The sequence below is a fragment of the Fragaria vesca genome, linkage group LG5 (assembly GCF_000184155.1).
Source record: "Fragaria vesca subsp. vesca linkage group LG5, FraVesHawaii_1.0, whole genome shotgun sequence".
In the NCBI taxonomy this organism is placed as follows: domain Eukaryota; kingdom Viridiplantae; phylum Streptophyta; class Magnoliopsida; order Rosales; family Rosaceae; genus Fragaria; species Fragaria vesca.
In genome coordinates, this window is record NC_020495.1 from 2,600,624 (window position 1) to 2,618,479 (window position 17,856).

The following is a 17,856-nucleotide window of genomic DNA, read 5'->3' on the forward strand; positions in this document are numbered from 1 at the left end:
AATCTCTCTTTGCCATTCTAGTGTCGTCTTTAGTGTTTCTCACCTTTTCACCCACAAATGCCAAGTTAAACAGTCAGTCTGATAGTACTCTTTTTTAGTAGGCAAGATCAATCAACAAACATAGCTCAAAGAATCGAATTCTTTTTGTTTTGCACGTAGATTCGATAGACATAATCAATATGTTTTATTATGTGTTATCGCGTAGTTTAGAGGAATAAGACAGAATTATGATTTGATATAAGATATGAAATGGTTATTCCATATGTGAAGATATGTTTCATGAATATATATTTCTCTCTAAATAATCAACTAAAAGTCATAAGAACGACATATTTATATAAGCTAATATATGTGAGTTTTTTTTTTCTGGTATAATCAATATATTATTTGATGAAGTTCTTGTTTGGTATAATCGCCATCATGTAAGTTTTGACCCTTTTAGCTAGCAATTTTGGCTACACCATTGGATGCATTGGCAAAACTGAGACACTACACTGAAACTAGAGCTCGGCACAATGCCTTTTCCCTCTCTGCTAGACCTGCTGTTTTATTTAATTTTTTTGAAAGTAAACATCATATATATAATTGAAAGTCAGAATGACTAATACAATGACCACAATTGTGCCATTACATTAAACAATTAGCTCATTTATTGTGAGCTTAGCATAGATAATAAAATTGATACAATAAGGTACCAAAGTTGAAAATACTATCGCCAAAGCAATCGATTGCGGTGCTTCAAGTATCTGCAACCACTTAACTGTAGCAATTAGGTTAAAGTCTGCTGACTACAACCCTAACTACACTAGTTGACTTTAGAAAAAGTCATTAGCCGCCTATAACAAGTTATTGACTTAATGAGGATCGAAGTAGCCCAAAAGAAAGTCTCAATTCGGGTCCAACAAAGGCAGCCCAACATGAACCAGCATCACCCATGGAGATCGATATTAGAGGTTGTCGAAAACAACTAGACCTGCTTTTTTCTTTGACTCTTTAGAAGTTGGTTATATTAAAGGTTTTAATTTGTAGTATTTTGTTTTATCTTTGTTGTCGAAAAAAACTATCACTTGTAAACATGGTTAATTAAAGATCCTCCGTAGCAAATTAAACACTTTGAAACTTTCTCCTAATACTTAAGTGGTAGAACCATAATTGAAATATAATGTATAGGAACATGTGATTGATGTATGTGATTTCTTGGGGCTCAAACCAAATTGTTGAACAAGTAATTCGAAGTCAAAATTCTATTAAGAAATAGAAAAGAAAAATAAATAAGAAAAATATAATCATATATCCTTTTTCGGTTTTCCCACTATCAAAACTGTACCCGAAGATCAGAAACACAACACCACCTAACCGATTGACAATCTCGGAAGACCAAACCAATCAGCACAGCTATTAGCCATGGAGACCCAACTGGTGGAGCTTTGCTTAAACTCCGCGTGTGAAAGCAGAGACAGCGTCGAGAAATGGCGGCGGCAGCGGCGGAGTCTAGAGCACTTACCTTCTCAGCTCGCCGACTCTCTCCTCCGTCGCCTCATCTCTCGCCGCCTCATCTTCCCCTCTTTGCTCGAGTACGTCTCCCATTAACTCTCTCTTTCAATTTTTTTCGAGGAAATTTGGTGTAATATTAATTTGGAAAGTTCGATTCTTTCAGGGTGTTCAAAAACAGTGCTGAGGAGATTGATCTGAGAGGCGACACCAACGTTGACGCTGAGTGGTTTGCATACATTGGAGCATTTAAACACTTGCGGAGTTTGAATGTCTCTGACTGCCGTAGACTCACAAGCTCAGCTCTTTGGGCTTTAGCAGGTATTGTTTCATCAGCTAAAGTTTCTGTCTTTTGAGCTTTTTATAAATATAAACCAGGAAAGTTTGAATCTTGATTATGTTTGCTAGCATTTTAGGATTATGTTGAGGAAATTTCATGGTGGGTTAATAGGGTTCATTACATAAGAGTGTTGTTTTGGGGAATGTCTTATGTTTTTCAGTGTTTACTGGGTTTTTAAAGGGATGGAGAGTTTATGGGAGCTGGATCTTTCGAGATGTCCCAAGGTTAATGATGGTGGCATTAGACATCTTTTATCTGTGACAAGTTTGGAGAAGTTGTGTATTTCGGAGACGGGTGTGTCTGCTAAAGGGGTTATGCTTCTCTCTACGCTTGGAAACTTGTGTGTTCTCAACTTGGGTGGTTTGCCTGTCACTGATCAAGCACTGAGTTCTCTCCAGGTAATTCAGAATTCAGATAGCGCATTATGTGTTGATCACTTGTTTATGAACTTTAATTTGAATGCTGATTGTATTAGGGTCAAAGCAAAGATATGATGTATTTTAGTTTGGATTCTGTGCAATGTGGTTCTTATCTGGACATTTTAGTTTTATGATGGTTCAATGGTGTAGTTTTATGAGTTGCTTTCTGGACATTTACATTTATTCAATTCTTGCCACATCAATTCTCACATTCCCTATTATGTATTGATTCTCTTAGGTACTTAATAAACTCCAGTACCTTGACCTTTGGGGGAGTAAGATATCTGACAAGGGTGCTGCTCTACTTCATATGTTCCCTAGGTTGACTTTCCTCAATCTAGCTTGGACAAGCGTCACGAAGTTGCCAAATCTGTTAACCCTTGAATGCTTAAACATGAGTCACTGTACAATAAATTCTCTACTTGAAGGAGATAATGGTAAAGCTCCTTTAGTCAAGCTTACTGTTTCTGGAGCTACATTTGGAGAAGAGGTTGCTAATTTCCATTATATAGAAACAACCATATTAACCTTTTTGGATCTGTCCAAGTCTACGATTCAAGACTTCAGCTTCTTATCTCATCTAAATGCGCTGAAACACTTGGATCTCAGCTCAACCGCCATAGGGGATGATTCACTTGAACTTGTTGCATGTATTGGAGTGAATTTGAAACATCTAAATCTTAACAAAACCAAAGTAAGCTCTGCAGGAGTTGGAAATTTATCAGGGCATGTACCTAATCTTGAGGTGTTTTCTATATCTCATACATCAGTAGATGATGTTGCCATATCTTACATTGGGATGATGCCTTCTGTGAAGGATGTTGACTTGAGCAATACCAACATTAAAGGTACGGAATTTTAAATAGAAATCCGACATCTCAAAGTTTTTCTTGTATCGTTTACATAGTAAAAAAAAAGGGGGGAAGCTCGAAGAATCTGATTGTAAATATACTGCATTATTCAGTGTTCCCCATAGCAGTTTTGAGTGCAATGACTTTCTAGTCATTTCAGTTTCCGGAAAGAAAAGTTAGAAGTTTCAGTTATAGGGTATTTACTATCTTGATAGATGTTAAAAGTTGAATGTAATTGTATATATGCATATTTTTGTAGGTGTCATTTACCAAGCGGAGCATGTACCTGAGCCTGAGCATGTACCTGAGCATGAGCATGAGCTTGAGTCTGAGCCTGAGCTTGAGCCAGATTCAGTCCTCTCACTGTCAGCACTTCAAAGTCTCAGGCATCTGGAAAGGTTGAATTTGGCAGATACACAAGTTATGGATGCAGCTCTATACCCTTTAACAAGCTTTCTGGAGTTAAGGCATTTATCTCTTAAAAACGCTTCTCTTACTGACTTCTCCCTTAACTATGTGTCATCCATATCAAAGCTGACAAATGTCTGCATTAATGATGGTGTTCTGACAAATTCTGGGCTCATTTCATTCAAACCCCCAGCAACTCTAAGAATGATGGACCTGAGGGGTTGTTGGCTCTTAACTGTGGATGCTATCACATCCTTTTCTAAAACTCACCCCCAGATTGAAGTATGGCATGATCTTATTCACATCTCACCACCAGACCTGACTATTTTTAGTGCTGCACCTTCTTCAAGATCAACTTTGAAGACTTCACAAGTGAAGAAGGAGAAGCATGAAAGTATTCCCATGTTGGAATGTTTTTTAGGTAAGATTTGTACAAGATATACTTCCTAGCAGCAGCAGTCGTATGCAGCATCTAATTTTTTCTCTTGATCTTATGAACCAGATCAAAGATTGAAGTATAGCAGAGAAGAGCTTCTTTCTATGCGGTTCTCGTCTGTTTCCCTTGCAGCTCCTATTGATAGAGACATTGGAATATGCAACACACAATTGGGTTAAGCTGGAGCAAATTCATTAGTTCCATCCTGAGTAGTTTGAACTCTTTTCTCTTGTATGCGAACCTTGTCTCAAGTCGTATTTAGTACTCAGTGCCAATGTGCTTATGTAGTTCTTCTGTCTGTTTTCACATTCCAAATTCCCATGGATAACTAGAAGTCACTGTAGGAAACGAGGTTGACAATGTGCATAGATTGCACCGTTGATGATAAGTGGCACACTGTTTTAAGGTCAAGCGTTTCTTAAAGATGACATCGTATTCCCATGCTGCTGTTTCAATGAGAACTTGGTGGCATTTGGGTTCGGTTTGGGAACTAAAGATGGGGCTTACCTGGTATTTGTAGGATTTGTGATGGATAGCTTGTATTTTAAAAATCCATTTCAAAGGTTTGAACATTTAGTCAGTACTCCGATACTACGATGGATAGTATTTTCAACACCACTCACCCTTCCAACAAGTTTATCACATAGATAAACCTAAGTTCATTTTTTTAAGGGTAAAAGAAGCTACGTGCAAGACCTAACAAGAGACACATCGAACCCCAAATCTGTGGATCCAGGAATCAGATCAACAAACTCCCAGGTTTATAGCTATGGTCCTTTCTATATTGATAGTATAAAGATGCCATTGCTATGTTTTGCTACTTAATATAGTTGGGAAAGAAATCAAAGCAAGCTTGCAAGTGACAACACTTATAAAGTTCTCATTCATGAACATATAGCTGTAATTTCTACAGTACACACCCAAATTCATTTCTGAAAAAAGGTTATCAGGTGAGTAAGTATGCTTATATGTACAGTCAAAAGAAAAATAAATATATCAAACAAACATAAATTAGAGACGGAAACAGAGTGCGTCAAATCGAACAAGGCCATCTGAACTCTAGCTCCACAACTCTATTTTTCAGGCCTTAGGCTTGGGTTGGTTTACACTCTTGTACATGTCATCAATCACACTCTGCATGAAAAGTTCTAGTCAGCAGTTTTGAAACACGACTATATCTTTTTATGTACAGGAAGCAACCAATCATAAATATTTTTCTCAAAGAAATAAAGGTTATATAAAGATTGTAAAAGCAGCGTTTGGAAAATTCATAGAAAACAACAGGATTAGAATACCTTGTAGTATTTAAGCAACTGGGGCCTCTTTTTCTTGTATGTTGGAGTGATAAGGTCGCGCTCCATGTCGAATGGTTCTGGGTCAAGGTGAACAGCTTTTATAACCTCAAAACCTTTCAACTGCCAAGAACAACACAACAGCATCAGAAAAGGTTACATAATATTATTACTAAATGACCAATGACTACAACTTAAGGTCCTCGATCTAGGAAAAGCAGAAACCTTTTTGTCTTTCGCAATCTTATTCAGCTCTCCAAGCACGTATTCTTTCACCTTTGCATTTTCACAAAGAGAATTGAAGTCACCAGATACATCATTTTGTTGAGCCCAACGTTCAATTGCTTGCTTGTTGGGGTTGACAACTGCAACCAGGCAGGACTCAAAGCTGTTCCCATAAACCCATATCTAATATAGACAGAACAAATCACATGCCATAAGATTAGTACATTTATATGGAGTTTGAGAGAATGAATTGTAAATTGGAAGTCATCATGAAACACTTCTTGACAAGCTTGTGTCATTTAAATTCACAAGCATTATATTTAAATGATCTCTGTAATTATTTATCGGTGGAATGGGGTTTTATAAACCCAACAGAAGAAAAGGAGCTAATAAGAATCCCCAAGACCATCTTCTATTAAGAAATAAATCCTGAAAACTAGACACGCAAGACAATAGCAGACTATAGTGCACTATTTGAAATACAACTAAAGCAGGAGGGCATACCGCATCAATATCTGAAACAAGTCCATAAATATTTTCCAAGTTTTCAACTGCTACATACTCTCCTTGTGAAAGCTTGAAGATATTCTTCTTACGATCAATGATTTTGAGGCTTCCATCTTGTTGCCACTCACCAATATCCCCTGATGCAAGATAATTATGAGCAAAGTTGATTATTTTCGGCTTAATGATATAAGAGCCATAATTTACTAACCAATATATCAGTATACCAACCTGTATGGAACCACCCATCAATCATGACCTCTTTCGTGAGGTCCTCGCGTTTGTAGTATCCTGAAAACAAAGTTTTTCCTCTTACACATACTTCTCCACGAGCTGTCTCAGCCAGAGCGTCATATCCCATTTCAGGTACAGATTCTAGACATACATCCACATTTGGAACCGGAGGACCAACTGTGCCAAGCATGGACATTTCATTTGGTAGTGATACGAAAGTCCCAGCACAAGTTTCTGTCAGACCTACAATTACATGATATTGAAGAATGTTATCAATGTCATACCAAAACAAAAAATAACAATTACAATAACAAGAAGAATTATAATCAAGGAAACAAGAGAATAAATGAGGAATATAGCTGAAATAACACGTTGACAAAAAACGGGCAAAGATGTCTAACCATATCCTTGTAAAACATGAGCGCATGCGACCACACGTAAGTAAGATTCCACATGAGTAGAAAGAGGAGCAGCTCCAGACAGAATGAGCCGCACCCTACCCCCCAATCCTTGCTTTACCTACAGTTGTAATAGCATATATGAGACTTGATCTCGTGACCGAGGAGATATATGGAGCAGTTAAAGTCATTGTTCATGGCATATAATGCAGAGAAAAATATACCTTACTAAACACAATCTTGTCAGACATTGGAGATGCATCCCCATGTGCATGCCCATTTTTCATGTTATAATGCTTGCTGCAGCAATAGACAAAACATGTCACCTCAGAGCAGAGGTATATGGTCTCAAGACTAGCTGCCAACTAACTCCAGAAAGGTTGTAGTGTATGCATTACAAAAACTCGAAAAGACATGATACTTGAGGAGAAAATAGCAATCCACGTGCAGGGATAACATTTATTGCTTTAATAGCATTGGACTAGATAGGAAGAAGTGATAGGATTATTTGAAATTATGTTCTGCTTATTATGTGCTATCAATGAAGGGTACTTACTATGTATACGCACAATTGAACAGCGTCTTTTTTATGATGCCGCCTGATGAAATCCTCTGTGTCAAGCCTGATAATTCACACAAAAATGATATGTCGAGACAGTGGAAGCCAAAAATTGACACATTCATTTAACGTTGCATCAACGAGTAAGAAGCATAGTTCAGGTGACAAAAACACCAACAAGAGGACATATACTGAGGATTGTATCCGTTACTTTCAACATGTTTCAAGTTTATACTCTCATTAGGCCAAATTCATGGAATTAACAAGTTAAAGTCATAAAGATTCACAATTAGGGATTTCTCTTCCTCGGATACCATATTATGAGTTTCTTTAGGTTTGTAGCGTTTTCCAACAGATATAATGTTTCTATATTCTGATAGTACCTGCATAGATTCTATCTAAGACGCGAGGAACAGCACAAAAAATAGTTGGTTTTAGCTCTGCTATGTCTTCAGTTAATAATTTGACATCCTGCAGAATGACAAATAAGAAATTATCAGAACTAAAATATGTTGGTAATAGAACAGCTACTAGAAGTTGAACAAATGCACTCACCCCACGCCAGAACCCTATTGAGGCACCAGTCCAGATAAATAACTCCTCGATAACCCGATCAAAGATATGTGCAAGAGGAAGAAAGGAAAGATATACATCGTTCGTGTCCAACTTCATGAATGAAACAAAGAAACAAGGAAGTTTTGCAAAAGGTCAGCATCCTAGAATAAAAGAAAATGACCAGTTGTGTTTTCTGAAAATATCTATAAATTGAGATGAAGAGGAGGTCACCTCTTCATTTACACTCTCCAGCAGGCGTTTCACCCCAGCCAGTAGAGTGATGATGCTTTCATTGGATATCAGTACACCCTTGGGGTCACCAGTTGTTCCACTAGTATACATTATAGTACAGATATCACTTTTCTTTTTTACTGGAAGATCAAAATCTTTACTCTCTCCCTGCAGAAACAGATTTAGAACTTAAAAAACAGAAAAATGCTGATCTTCCGAAAATTATAAATAATCAAACTACACATGAAACATGACAGTTACAGGCAGTCATTCTGATTTAAACAACTTGCAGATACCCCAAAACCATCACAAAGGTTAAAGTCTTCAACAGAACTTAATTTACTAAATTGCTAATCCTCTTAGATCGGGATGGACCTTCATAACTTTCAAATGGTGTTCTACGAAATCAAGGGTAATAGTCCAATATTTCACTACTTCCCATGTTAGCAATGCAGAGAGACCTTTATCTGTTTTTCTTTTCTCAAATAAATTACATTGGTTCGAGAATATAATTAGTTACACAAGAAGAGGCTTAGAAGATCAGATAAAAACAACCCACCAGTTGCAGAAATTCATTCCATGAATATAAGACAGATCCATGCTTTTCAACTGATTCCTTTTGTTCAGGAGTAACATTGCCAAAGCTTACAAGTGCTGCGTGATTATAAGAAAAGAGAAGTTATTTTGCAAACTGACAGCCAAAAACGTATAAACGAAGAATTCTGAAAGATGTGGGGAACATGAAACCTACTCTTTAGATATTTTGACGCGTTGGGAAGTGTCTTCAACAGCTGAAAGAGGACAAATATACAGTCCGAATAAGAAATTATAATGACCATTTAAAGCAGTATAATATGCAGTAATTTCCACATGCCAATAGTTAGACCACTCTACAGCAGTACTATCCAAAGTACCACATAAAAACCTTTATTCAGTATAGAATTGTTGATGAAGCACGTGTGTACCTCAGGTATCTTTTTTTCTTCTACAAAAGCAAGTGAAACTTCAGCATGGCATATGATAAACTCCACAGCACCAGCACCTAAACCATGCGTCAGAGATTAAAACGCTATTAAAGAAGTTGATTTAAGGTGAAAGCACCTTGGCTCATATAACCAGACGTGGAACCAATTGATAGGGATGATAAACTGAAAAGAAGAGATATTCCTACCTAGAGTGTCATATAAAGGAACACAATAGAGCCCATGAGCATTGCAAGCCTGCATTAGATGTTCATTATTAATGAAGCTTCCCAACATAAGAATACTGACTATCATTAAGGAGTAATGAAAGCAAAGAAAATAAACAACCCAGGTGCTCAAAGGTTACATATATTTCACCTAATAGGCTTAAGATTATGGACAAAGTATACTTCCAGGCTTAAGAATAAAGACAATAAAAGAAACTACACATGGAAATGAAACTTTAATAAAGACAATATACCTCCATGCTCATTATCCATTCTGGGCAATTGGCACCAAATATACCACATTTGTCCCCCTGCATTCAGCAATAGATTCATCAATCCAAAATTTAACACATATTTCAACTACAGCACTAGCCAATCAGAGCAGATGATGACATACTTCTACCAAGCCAAGAGTGCGCATGGAATTTCCAACTTTTACCACAATGTCATATACTTGTTTGTAAGTTAACCACACATATTCACCAGCCTGCACAGAGCCAAAAAAAAAAAAAAAAAACCTCCAAATTAGCTACAAACTTAAAGAGCAAGTCAGACAGCTTGCTAGGCACACGAAAGTCATAGATACTCCACCACCATTATATACCTTCCCATTCACAGTCTCGCGACGACCAAGCATTCGGTTCCCGGGATTCTTCTCCACCGACATGCTGCAAAAATAAGCAAAATCCAAATCAACAAAAACTCACATCCAAAGTAACTTCAGTTTTCACTCCCCTCACAAAAACAGAGTCCCCCGCCACACGTAAACTAAACCAATCCAAATCCAGAGCTAAATTTAGCTCCCACGCCAAACATGACCAGAATTCAGCCGATCAAAAACACAGCATGTACTCTTCACATGGCCAACCGAACCGCGATTTTTAGCTTCCGAAAGTAAAAAAAAACATTCTTACTTCATTGCTTTTTACTGAAGCAATATAGCTCGGTCAAGACTCAAGACTCAATTCCAGTTCATTTATTACATCACAAAATGTCAAACCTCCCAATCTCATCAAATTATTCTTTTTTTCTTTTCTTTGAAAACTAAAAACTAAAAACCTAAAATTTTTCCGGCCACAAAATCAAAATTCGACACTCAAAATCTCCGTGAAGAAGAATCGTAACATGATCCGAAACTCAATCGAAGAAGAATCCTAACCATAATATGCTCAATCACTCAGCAAAACAGTTTCAGTAACAGTAAAACTCAAAATCATCCTAATCCAGGCTCCGATAATAACAAAGCACCAAGCTCAGTTAACTTTTTTCACTGAAAATTCTCCCCTAATTTGAAAACTTTTACAGTTTTTTTAAAAAAAAAAACTGTTCTCAAGAGAAAAAGTTTGACACAAAAAATTTGAAGAGTGTAAATATCTTTACCGGAAAACGTCCCAGCAGCTGTCCATTCCGGCAATCGGCGGCGGAAATCCGTCTTTAGCGAAGACGCTCCGGTAAACCGGACCGAGCGACGGCCTGCCGTCCTTGGCCGGTTTCCCCTTCTCGACCTCGATCAGGTACTTGTACTTAGTCCCCGCCATTCTTCTCTAAATCTGAATCGGATCGAATGTGGCAGACTGAGCAATCCAGAAAATCCAAAAAGCTGGTTTTGTGTGTGTGAGAGAATTCGAGTCCACAATTTATATGGATTTTTACCAGAGAAGACAATTGGGGTGGCAGGGGTATTGTAGTAATTTTACTAGGAGTAGTTCTTGTTGTCTGTCAACGTGAGGTTTTGACTTGTGGGCTACGTGAGGGGTCTGGAATCCCGGGTTTCGTCGAGATTTGAGAGGGTTAGTTTTGGACGGTTAGATTTCATCGTTGAGTTTCGTACGTTTTGTTTGATTATAATCACGAGTGTGACATTTCCCTTTTTTTCAGCTTAGTTAGTAGATTTTCTAAGGATAATTAGAAGTTTTTATTTTTTTATTTTTTATGATTAACTCGAGTTTGAAATTCTTCAACAAACATTATCCTAATATTTAGTTTGTCACAAAAAAAAATAAAAAAATAGACATATATGATTTCTTAATCTTCTCAATCGTAATGCAAATCGTGATGTTAGATTGCAGCCTAATAATTTCGTTTTTCTTAAGGGCTTTATTGAAAACAAACCAAGCCTTTAACTAAATGCGTAACATGTGATGACATTTTTGGTTTAATTTTATACCGTGAAGAACACAGTTTCATGCAATTGTTGCTCTATACGAGTTTGTCATCTAATTTTCCCATCTCATATCATTGTCCTCCTTTAACATTGCATGTTTCCAATGCCACGGATCTCTGTCGTTTATCTGTCTTCCTATCTCTTCTCGATAAGTAAGTTTACATGATCTTTAGCCAGCTATCGTATTAGCATATCAAATATCACTATGTATACTGATTTTATAATGAGTAAACAAAGGCTAAAGGATTTCAACAATGTGATTTCAGACCTATTCAACAATCAACAAGGAGAAGAAAAAAGACTAATCTTCTAAAGAATGGAGCAAGAAGCAAGCTTGGTAGTTGTGGCCGTTGTCACCAATCTCAAAGGCAGATGGAGGCAAGTGACCGCAATGGCTTGTACCGAAAGAAGTACATGATGCTCGGTCCACAAATCCGATATCCCTCTATTGAATTCGAAGTTTCGAACCTTCCAACGGTGGACCAACCTTCGAAGTCTATCAATATGATAGCAACATATACCAACCTGCCTCCTACAAATCCAAATTTTCATAACCACCCAACAACAAAAACAAAATCTCATATTCTCACAAAAAACACCATAATAAACAAGATGCTTCGTTAATCTAAAAGCTGGAAATTAACCAAAAAGAAGAAAATACAATGCTTAATGGAAGGTGTGGTTGCGGATCAAATCCTCAGAACAGTCGATGCATATTTCTTTTTTCTTGTTATTTTCATCCAAATGAATACGTTAATGATGAGCAATGAATGAAACAATGCATCATGCAGTTGTAAGTTGTAGCTACCTTGTGAAGGACTTGGTCCATCCTTGAAGCTTTTGTTAAGCTGTGATCATCACTGACCGTTTCAAATCATATTCTTCATTAATCAGCATTAGTGTTTATAATAATACCTACTCAACCTCATGACAGCAATCCAGAAGTGGAAACGAATTGAACTGTAACTACTGCAACAAGATAATATAATTTTCCAGATTTCTTATTAGGCAAGCAATCACATCTTTGTCATAATTGGCTTGCATTGGTCACCATTCATAAGTTCATATATCGTTAATATTGATGGGAATTAATATTTTTCGGTCTGAAATTACTGTGAGTTAGGGAGGCAATTACTTTTGGCAACTCGATTGTGAGCTGCACCGAAATAGAAACCGAGGGATATTTATTTCCCAGAAGGGAAGATATCCCTGTTCAAATTTATGGTTGGTTCTTCAAGACAAACTAGAAAGGGATAGCTGATATGTTTTGACTTTACATTGGTAGATGGGAATTGAGGGAAATAAAAGGAAGATAGCGTTGCATTTAATCTCATTATTCTGACCCGAAAGGAGAAGAAGATTTGATCAAATCCCCAGCTTTGATTGAAGATGTAGAAGAAGAAGAAGAGGCTACGCCAATAGTTATCACTGGGTCCTAAAATGTCACAACGAACAAACCCGGGTTCAGACCAAAAAACAAAGAAGTACAAACCGGGGTCTAGTTCTTCATTTTTGTTAAGAATGAAAAAAAAAGAAAAAAAAAAGGCAAAGGGCATGAGAGTTGATGGAATGGAACAGATACTTACTGTTATGGGGTTCCACCAACATTTACAGGCAGCACAACTCCACAAGTTTTCAAGAAAACAACTGATAATGAAAAAGTTGTATAACTTGATTTTATTTTTACAATACAAGGGGCCTTGGCAATTCATCCACTGTAAGATACAAAAAGAAACCACTTCTCTAGACCCGACCGGTCGAGTAGTTCCACCAAAATTCTCAACCTTTTTCAAGCAAAAAGTTCAGGTACTGGTACCTTTCATACTGTTTATTAAAACCATCCTATGCCCCAAAAGTACCTCTCAGTAAGTTAAGAATCGAGTCATCAATGTAAAGAATAATATATCAAAAATTTATAGCAATGAAACCTCCTCATCAATGGTCATGCTACTGGTTTTACTCTGTGAAACTAGCAAATTCTCTACCTCTTCTTGTTTCTCTTTTTTCCCTTTACTTTTTTCTCTAAACTTTTAATCCTTTGACTGAGATCTGATGTCGACGATGTTCTCCGGTCTTGAATCTTTGCTGGTTGAACGGTTGATGAGGCGGACTCTGGGGTTGCAGCCAGCTGTTTCATTTGTGAAAACAATGAGAATGCCGATTGTTGTGATCCTTGCGGTTGAGGAGCAGGAGGAGGCATGTTGGGAAGACCCAGTGTCTTCTTCACGAAAGGATTTTTCACCACTGAAAACAAAATGTAGAATCATACATTAATTAAAAAGTGGGCAGAACGTTAAACACAGATGAAAATTCTGTAGCTGCACATATAATGTACAAATCACTTCCCCAGAAAAGCGCACAGAATATTTTAACACAGTTGAATTTCAGTAGCTGCAGATAATGTGCAAATGACTTCTCCAGAAAAGATTCAACTTGTATAACAATATAAACGGTGGAAAAGAAGAGAGGAGGGAGGGCGAGAGAAGGCTCCACTGTACTTAAACTATATAAAAAAGGACTCACCAAATCCATATCCAAGCGAAAACAAGTTGGATGTAACCCAGTAACAAAATACAGCCTGCAGAGTTGATAAGAAAAAGCAAAAATTTTCATCAGCTTGGCTTCAATACACCATTTTCCATCATGAATTGGTTGAAACTTTGAGAATATAAAAATGAAACCAGACAACTCAACACAATTAACATAAAATAAAATTTCCATTCATCTTTGTTACATCTAGAATAGTAGCTATTTTTATTTATAAAAACAGTAGAGAAAATACTGTAAACCAGATACCAGAATGAACACCACTACAACCTGAAAAAATACAAGCAACAGAATTCAAGACTTGTATCAGCTCTCTCCTAATGGAACTAAGATTGAAAAATGAATTTGCTTTTGGGAATTTTACGGCATTCGACACATTTGATTAGCATAATTTCTACTAGAGATTGACCAAAAACAGTATTTATAACAACTCAAACATTTCATATACTTATCTAGATATGAACATCCACAGAACCAATTCATTGAATTCAATGTGCAGCGCAAGATGCTTTGAGAACATAAACTGATAACACACGCAGCTCTTGGGAATTGAACCCCAGAACTCAACCTCCACCCTGGTTTCAAGGAAGAGGAGGTTCCATTAGGTTCAAAGCCATCGGCTTGACAGTGCAAAGCTTTACTTGTATCATTCTAAAAAGGACCGGAAAGATGGTGATACAGAATACATCATGAAAGAAACTAAAATTCAGCCAAAGTACCTTTGGGAAACTCATAGTAAATGGAACTGTAAGAACTGCCATGCCTCTTGAAACATTCTTCATGGTTTTAGCAACAGGATTTCCCTCCATACCTTCTTGCAGATTGCACTAACGGAAAAAAAATAGTACAATTCAATTCATAAATTTGGTTGAATAGAGTTTCTCACCACATCTTGCAGCCTCCTCACCCCAAAACAAGAATTACCAAATGGCACACAAAGAACAAATAGAAGCAAGTTTCTAATAGCCTAAGTATCAGATGTACCAACCTCTACAACTTGGAAGACTATCAGATCCAGAAATTAACTACTGGATACAACTGATCTTGGGCAGTTCGACTATTGTGTTCTTTTTCTAAATTTTACGGGTGATTTTAGAGTATATCTGGTCTTGGGAAGTTGGACTATTGTGTTCTTTTTCTCAAATTTTACAAGGAAAGAAAAAGCTGAATTCAGATCTAAACCTGTGCACACTCACTCTACTATTATTTAAAGAAAAGATTTTAGATTATAACTGAGTGTCCCAAGCATCTCACTATTTCATCACGGAAAACAAAACAAAACAGATACTATGGTTGGGGAAAAGCTACCTCCACAGTTATTAAGAATGTCAATCCTGCCAAAATTGGAAATATGTACATAGGATCAGGAGTTGTCAGATCCACAAACCAATAGGCACCGCCATCTTTAAACGATGGCACTTTCTCTGCCATATTCGATATCTGCCAAACAAAACAAGTTTGAGACACTGAAAGACTAAGTCTAGAATCAGACTTATCTTCTGGGAGATGTTAAGAGAGAGATCTTACTGCTAGGAAAAAGCTGATGAACACAGGAGCTTGTATAAAGAGTCCCTTCAGTGGAGTTAAAGGACTACAGCCATATCTGCAACACCCAAATGAGAATTGGGAAAGAAAGGTGCTCAAAATGAGAAAATGTACTTGTAGAAGAATTATTTATTCTTTTATGAAAATCAATACACATACATCTCATAACACGAAGCATTCAAGGAAAATTTGAATAACCAAATTGCTTTTTACCAGGAAACATCTAGTAAATATCATATTTCATGTGATAATTAGTATTACAAGTACAACCAAAGTAAGGTGAAACAAAATGAAAGGGATTGCAGCACCAACCAACAGTTGGGAAGCTTAATGAAAAGTAAATACAGTAGAATTATAGCATCTGGAACTTCAAAGTTGATTTTATCGACATTACTAGCATGTTTTATTTATAATTACATGCTTATATTTTTGCCAAACTATTTATGTTCTTCAACATCAAACAAAAACACATCCAATGGAGATAAAATAGATAAAATTATAAATAAATAACATGAAGCAAAGCAATTTCTGTAGATTCTGTCCTGACACCAGAGAATAGTGGCTTACTCCTTGAACAGCATCTTAATTTTCTTTTGATATTCAAGCTTAGCTTCAAGATCCATACCCTGGTAAAGAGGAAAGAAAATTGATAAATATGCTTGCATATTTCTTCTTTAGTCCCCTGTGGGGACAGCTTAGTACTAAAATCCAGGTTTTTTCTTGCTCTGATCATAATATTCATGGTAGCTATAAAGCATCTTATTCATAAAAAATTGCATGATCAAGAAAAGTATAGGCAACCAGAAAAAGAACAGAGTCTAAAATAGCACAAAGACAACAAAGTTGTCAAGGTTGTATTTGCTCAGCAGTATTAAATCATGCATTGTGCATAAAAGAGTAGATGGTTCGGTAATGACAGGATGAAATAAGCCATGCGTGCAAAATTAATATATGATAGCTTAACACAAGAATCAGGCCGCATACCTTGCTTTCCATCTCTTCCTTAAGTTCCTCAAGGCGTGGCCTCATGAGCTGCAGAGAAAGTAACACCAACAACAAGAATTTTCAATCAGAACACAGTAGTACCCCTAAACACTTCTCCATCATCAATTCCTCACTCGATGTGAGAGACATAAAGCACAAACAGCTTTCCGACATCGTTGTCACAACTCGAAAACTTTGCCAAAAAATGCACGACCAAGAACAAAACTTACAGTGAGTTTTGCGGTTGCTTTAAGTTGGTTCACTAGGAGAGGAACCGTGCAGCTCCGAATCAAAAGAGTTGTTACCACTATGGCAGCCCACCTGAAACAAATACAGAAACTGAGAAACCAGAACAAAACTACCTTCACTAAATGCAATACAAAATCCAAATCCACAGTACCCTCTAAATTCCGCAAACCAAATTCACAAACCAATCAAACTGAGTTCATTTAAATGATTGAACTATCACATTGGTTCCTCTGTTTTCACAAAGAACACTAAAAACCACGAAAACTGAACAACTAAAATTCACAGACTAATAGCAACTAACCAGTTCAACCCAGATGTAGTGTGAACATAATCAATCAAGTACTGCAAGCCCTTCACCGGCAAGTAAGAATCAGCCGCCGCAATCGCCACCTCATTCACCGCCGGCAGCTGTTTGGTAACAGCTTCCGACAGAAGCTCCGGGACATCACCAAACCCTCCCCCACTCGCCGTTGACATATTCCGACCAAACCCAAATCCCGCCGCCGACAAAAGCAAAGCATTAGAAACCCTCTGATTCCGACCAAACCCCCCAAAGCCCGAAACTTTATAATCCAAAGTGCTTCCAAAGAAGCGCTTTTGGGTCAGGAAATGATTGGTGTTCGGGGAAGGAGAGGGCTCCGAAACGACGTCGTTGTCGTGTAGGTGATAGATAAAGGGATGGTGCTGCTTTCGCCGAGCTACGATGGTGGCTCTAGACGAGAGGCCTCGCCAGTAAGCCATGTGGCTCTAGAGCTACGTTGTCAGAAAAAATGGAATTGAATTGGGTAAAAAGATTGAAGCTTTAAACCCTGATAAAACCCTGGTAAAAAAAACAAATTGGATCTTGAATCTGGTTAGAGATTGAGTTCCATGATTGTGGGAAGAGTGTTTGGGACCGAAACTGAGAAGCTGAGGTGAGTTAGAAAGAGACAGTAGGAGGTTTGTGTCGGAGATTGAGATGAGGTGGGTTGTCAGTAGATGAGCTATGGCGGGTGGTCTTAGATTCGTGCGCGGCGGTTTTATGGTACGCTCAGTTCGTTCTGGTTTGTACTTTGTAAGTTGTAACTGGGTGACCTCAGCCTCTAATTGTTAAAAGGGTATATTAGTCATAGTGTGGTACACAATTTTACTGCTAGGGTCATAAATTATGAAAAAAGGTCACTTTTTTTTTTTTTAAAGAAAATGAGTCAAGCTCCTTAGATAATGACGTCAATTGCATCAAGTTACGGAATAGA

The 17,856-nt window shown here is 37.3% G+C and overlaps 3 protein-coding genes across 3 annotated transcripts; 1 reads left to right on the forward strand and 2 right to left on the reverse strand.

The window, feature by feature from the left end:
• Nucleotides 1-1,323: 1,323 nt before the first annotated feature.
• Nucleotides 1,324-4,334, forward strand: LOC101313309. The gene is made up of 6 exons (XM_004298851.1): nt 1,324-1,574; nt 1,658-1,812; nt 2,012-2,229; nt 2,489-3,098; nt 3,361-3,930; nt 4,012-4,334. The coding sequence occupies exons 1-6, from the start codon at nt 1,405-1,407 to the stop codon at nt 4,122-4,124; spliced, it is 1,836 nt and encodes a 611-aa protein (XP_004298899.1). The 5' UTR covers nt 1,324-1,404; the 3' UTR covers nt 4,125-4,334.
• A 454-nt stretch (nt 4,335-4,788) lies between these two features.
• On the reverse strand, nt 4,789-10,744 carry LOC101313605 (long chain acyl-CoA synthetase 4-like). The gene is made up of 19 exons (XM_004298852.1): nt 10,513-10,744; nt 9,737-9,800; nt 9,530-9,619; nt 9,387-9,443; nt 9,115-9,163; nt 8,909-8,985; nt 8,695-8,734; nt 8,503-8,597; nt 7,944-8,111; nt 7,713-7,823; nt 7,541-7,628; nt 7,155-7,221; nt 6,823-6,898; nt 6,602-6,719; nt 6,198-6,443; nt 5,967-6,106; nt 5,463-5,645; nt 5,241-5,360; nt 4,789-5,079 (listed from the first exon to the last, which is right to left on the reverse strand). Exons 1-19 carry the CDS (start codon nt 10,668-10,670, stop codon nt 5,026-5,028), a joined length of 2,001 nt encoding a protein of 666 aa, XP_004298900.1. The 5' UTR covers nt 10,671-10,744; the 3' UTR covers nt 4,789-5,025.
• Nucleotides 10,745-13,068: 2,324 nt separating this feature from the next.
• Nucleotides 13,069-17,649, reverse strand: LOC101313892 (mitochondrial inner membrane protein OXA1-like). Its single transcript, XM_004298853.1, has 9 exons — nt 16,923-17,649; nt 16,603-16,693; nt 16,373-16,420; nt 15,956-16,014; nt 15,371-15,446; nt 15,152-15,283; nt 14,563-14,670; nt 13,820-13,874; nt 13,069-13,540 (listed from the first exon to the last, which is right to left on the reverse strand). The coding sequence occupies exons 1-9, from the start codon at nt 17,360-17,362 to the stop codon at nt 13,278-13,280; spliced, it is 1,272 nt and encodes a 423-aa protein (XP_004298901.1). The 5' UTR covers nt 17,363-17,649; the 3' UTR covers nt 13,069-13,277.
• Between the last annotated feature and the right edge of the window lie 207 nt (nt 17,650-17,856).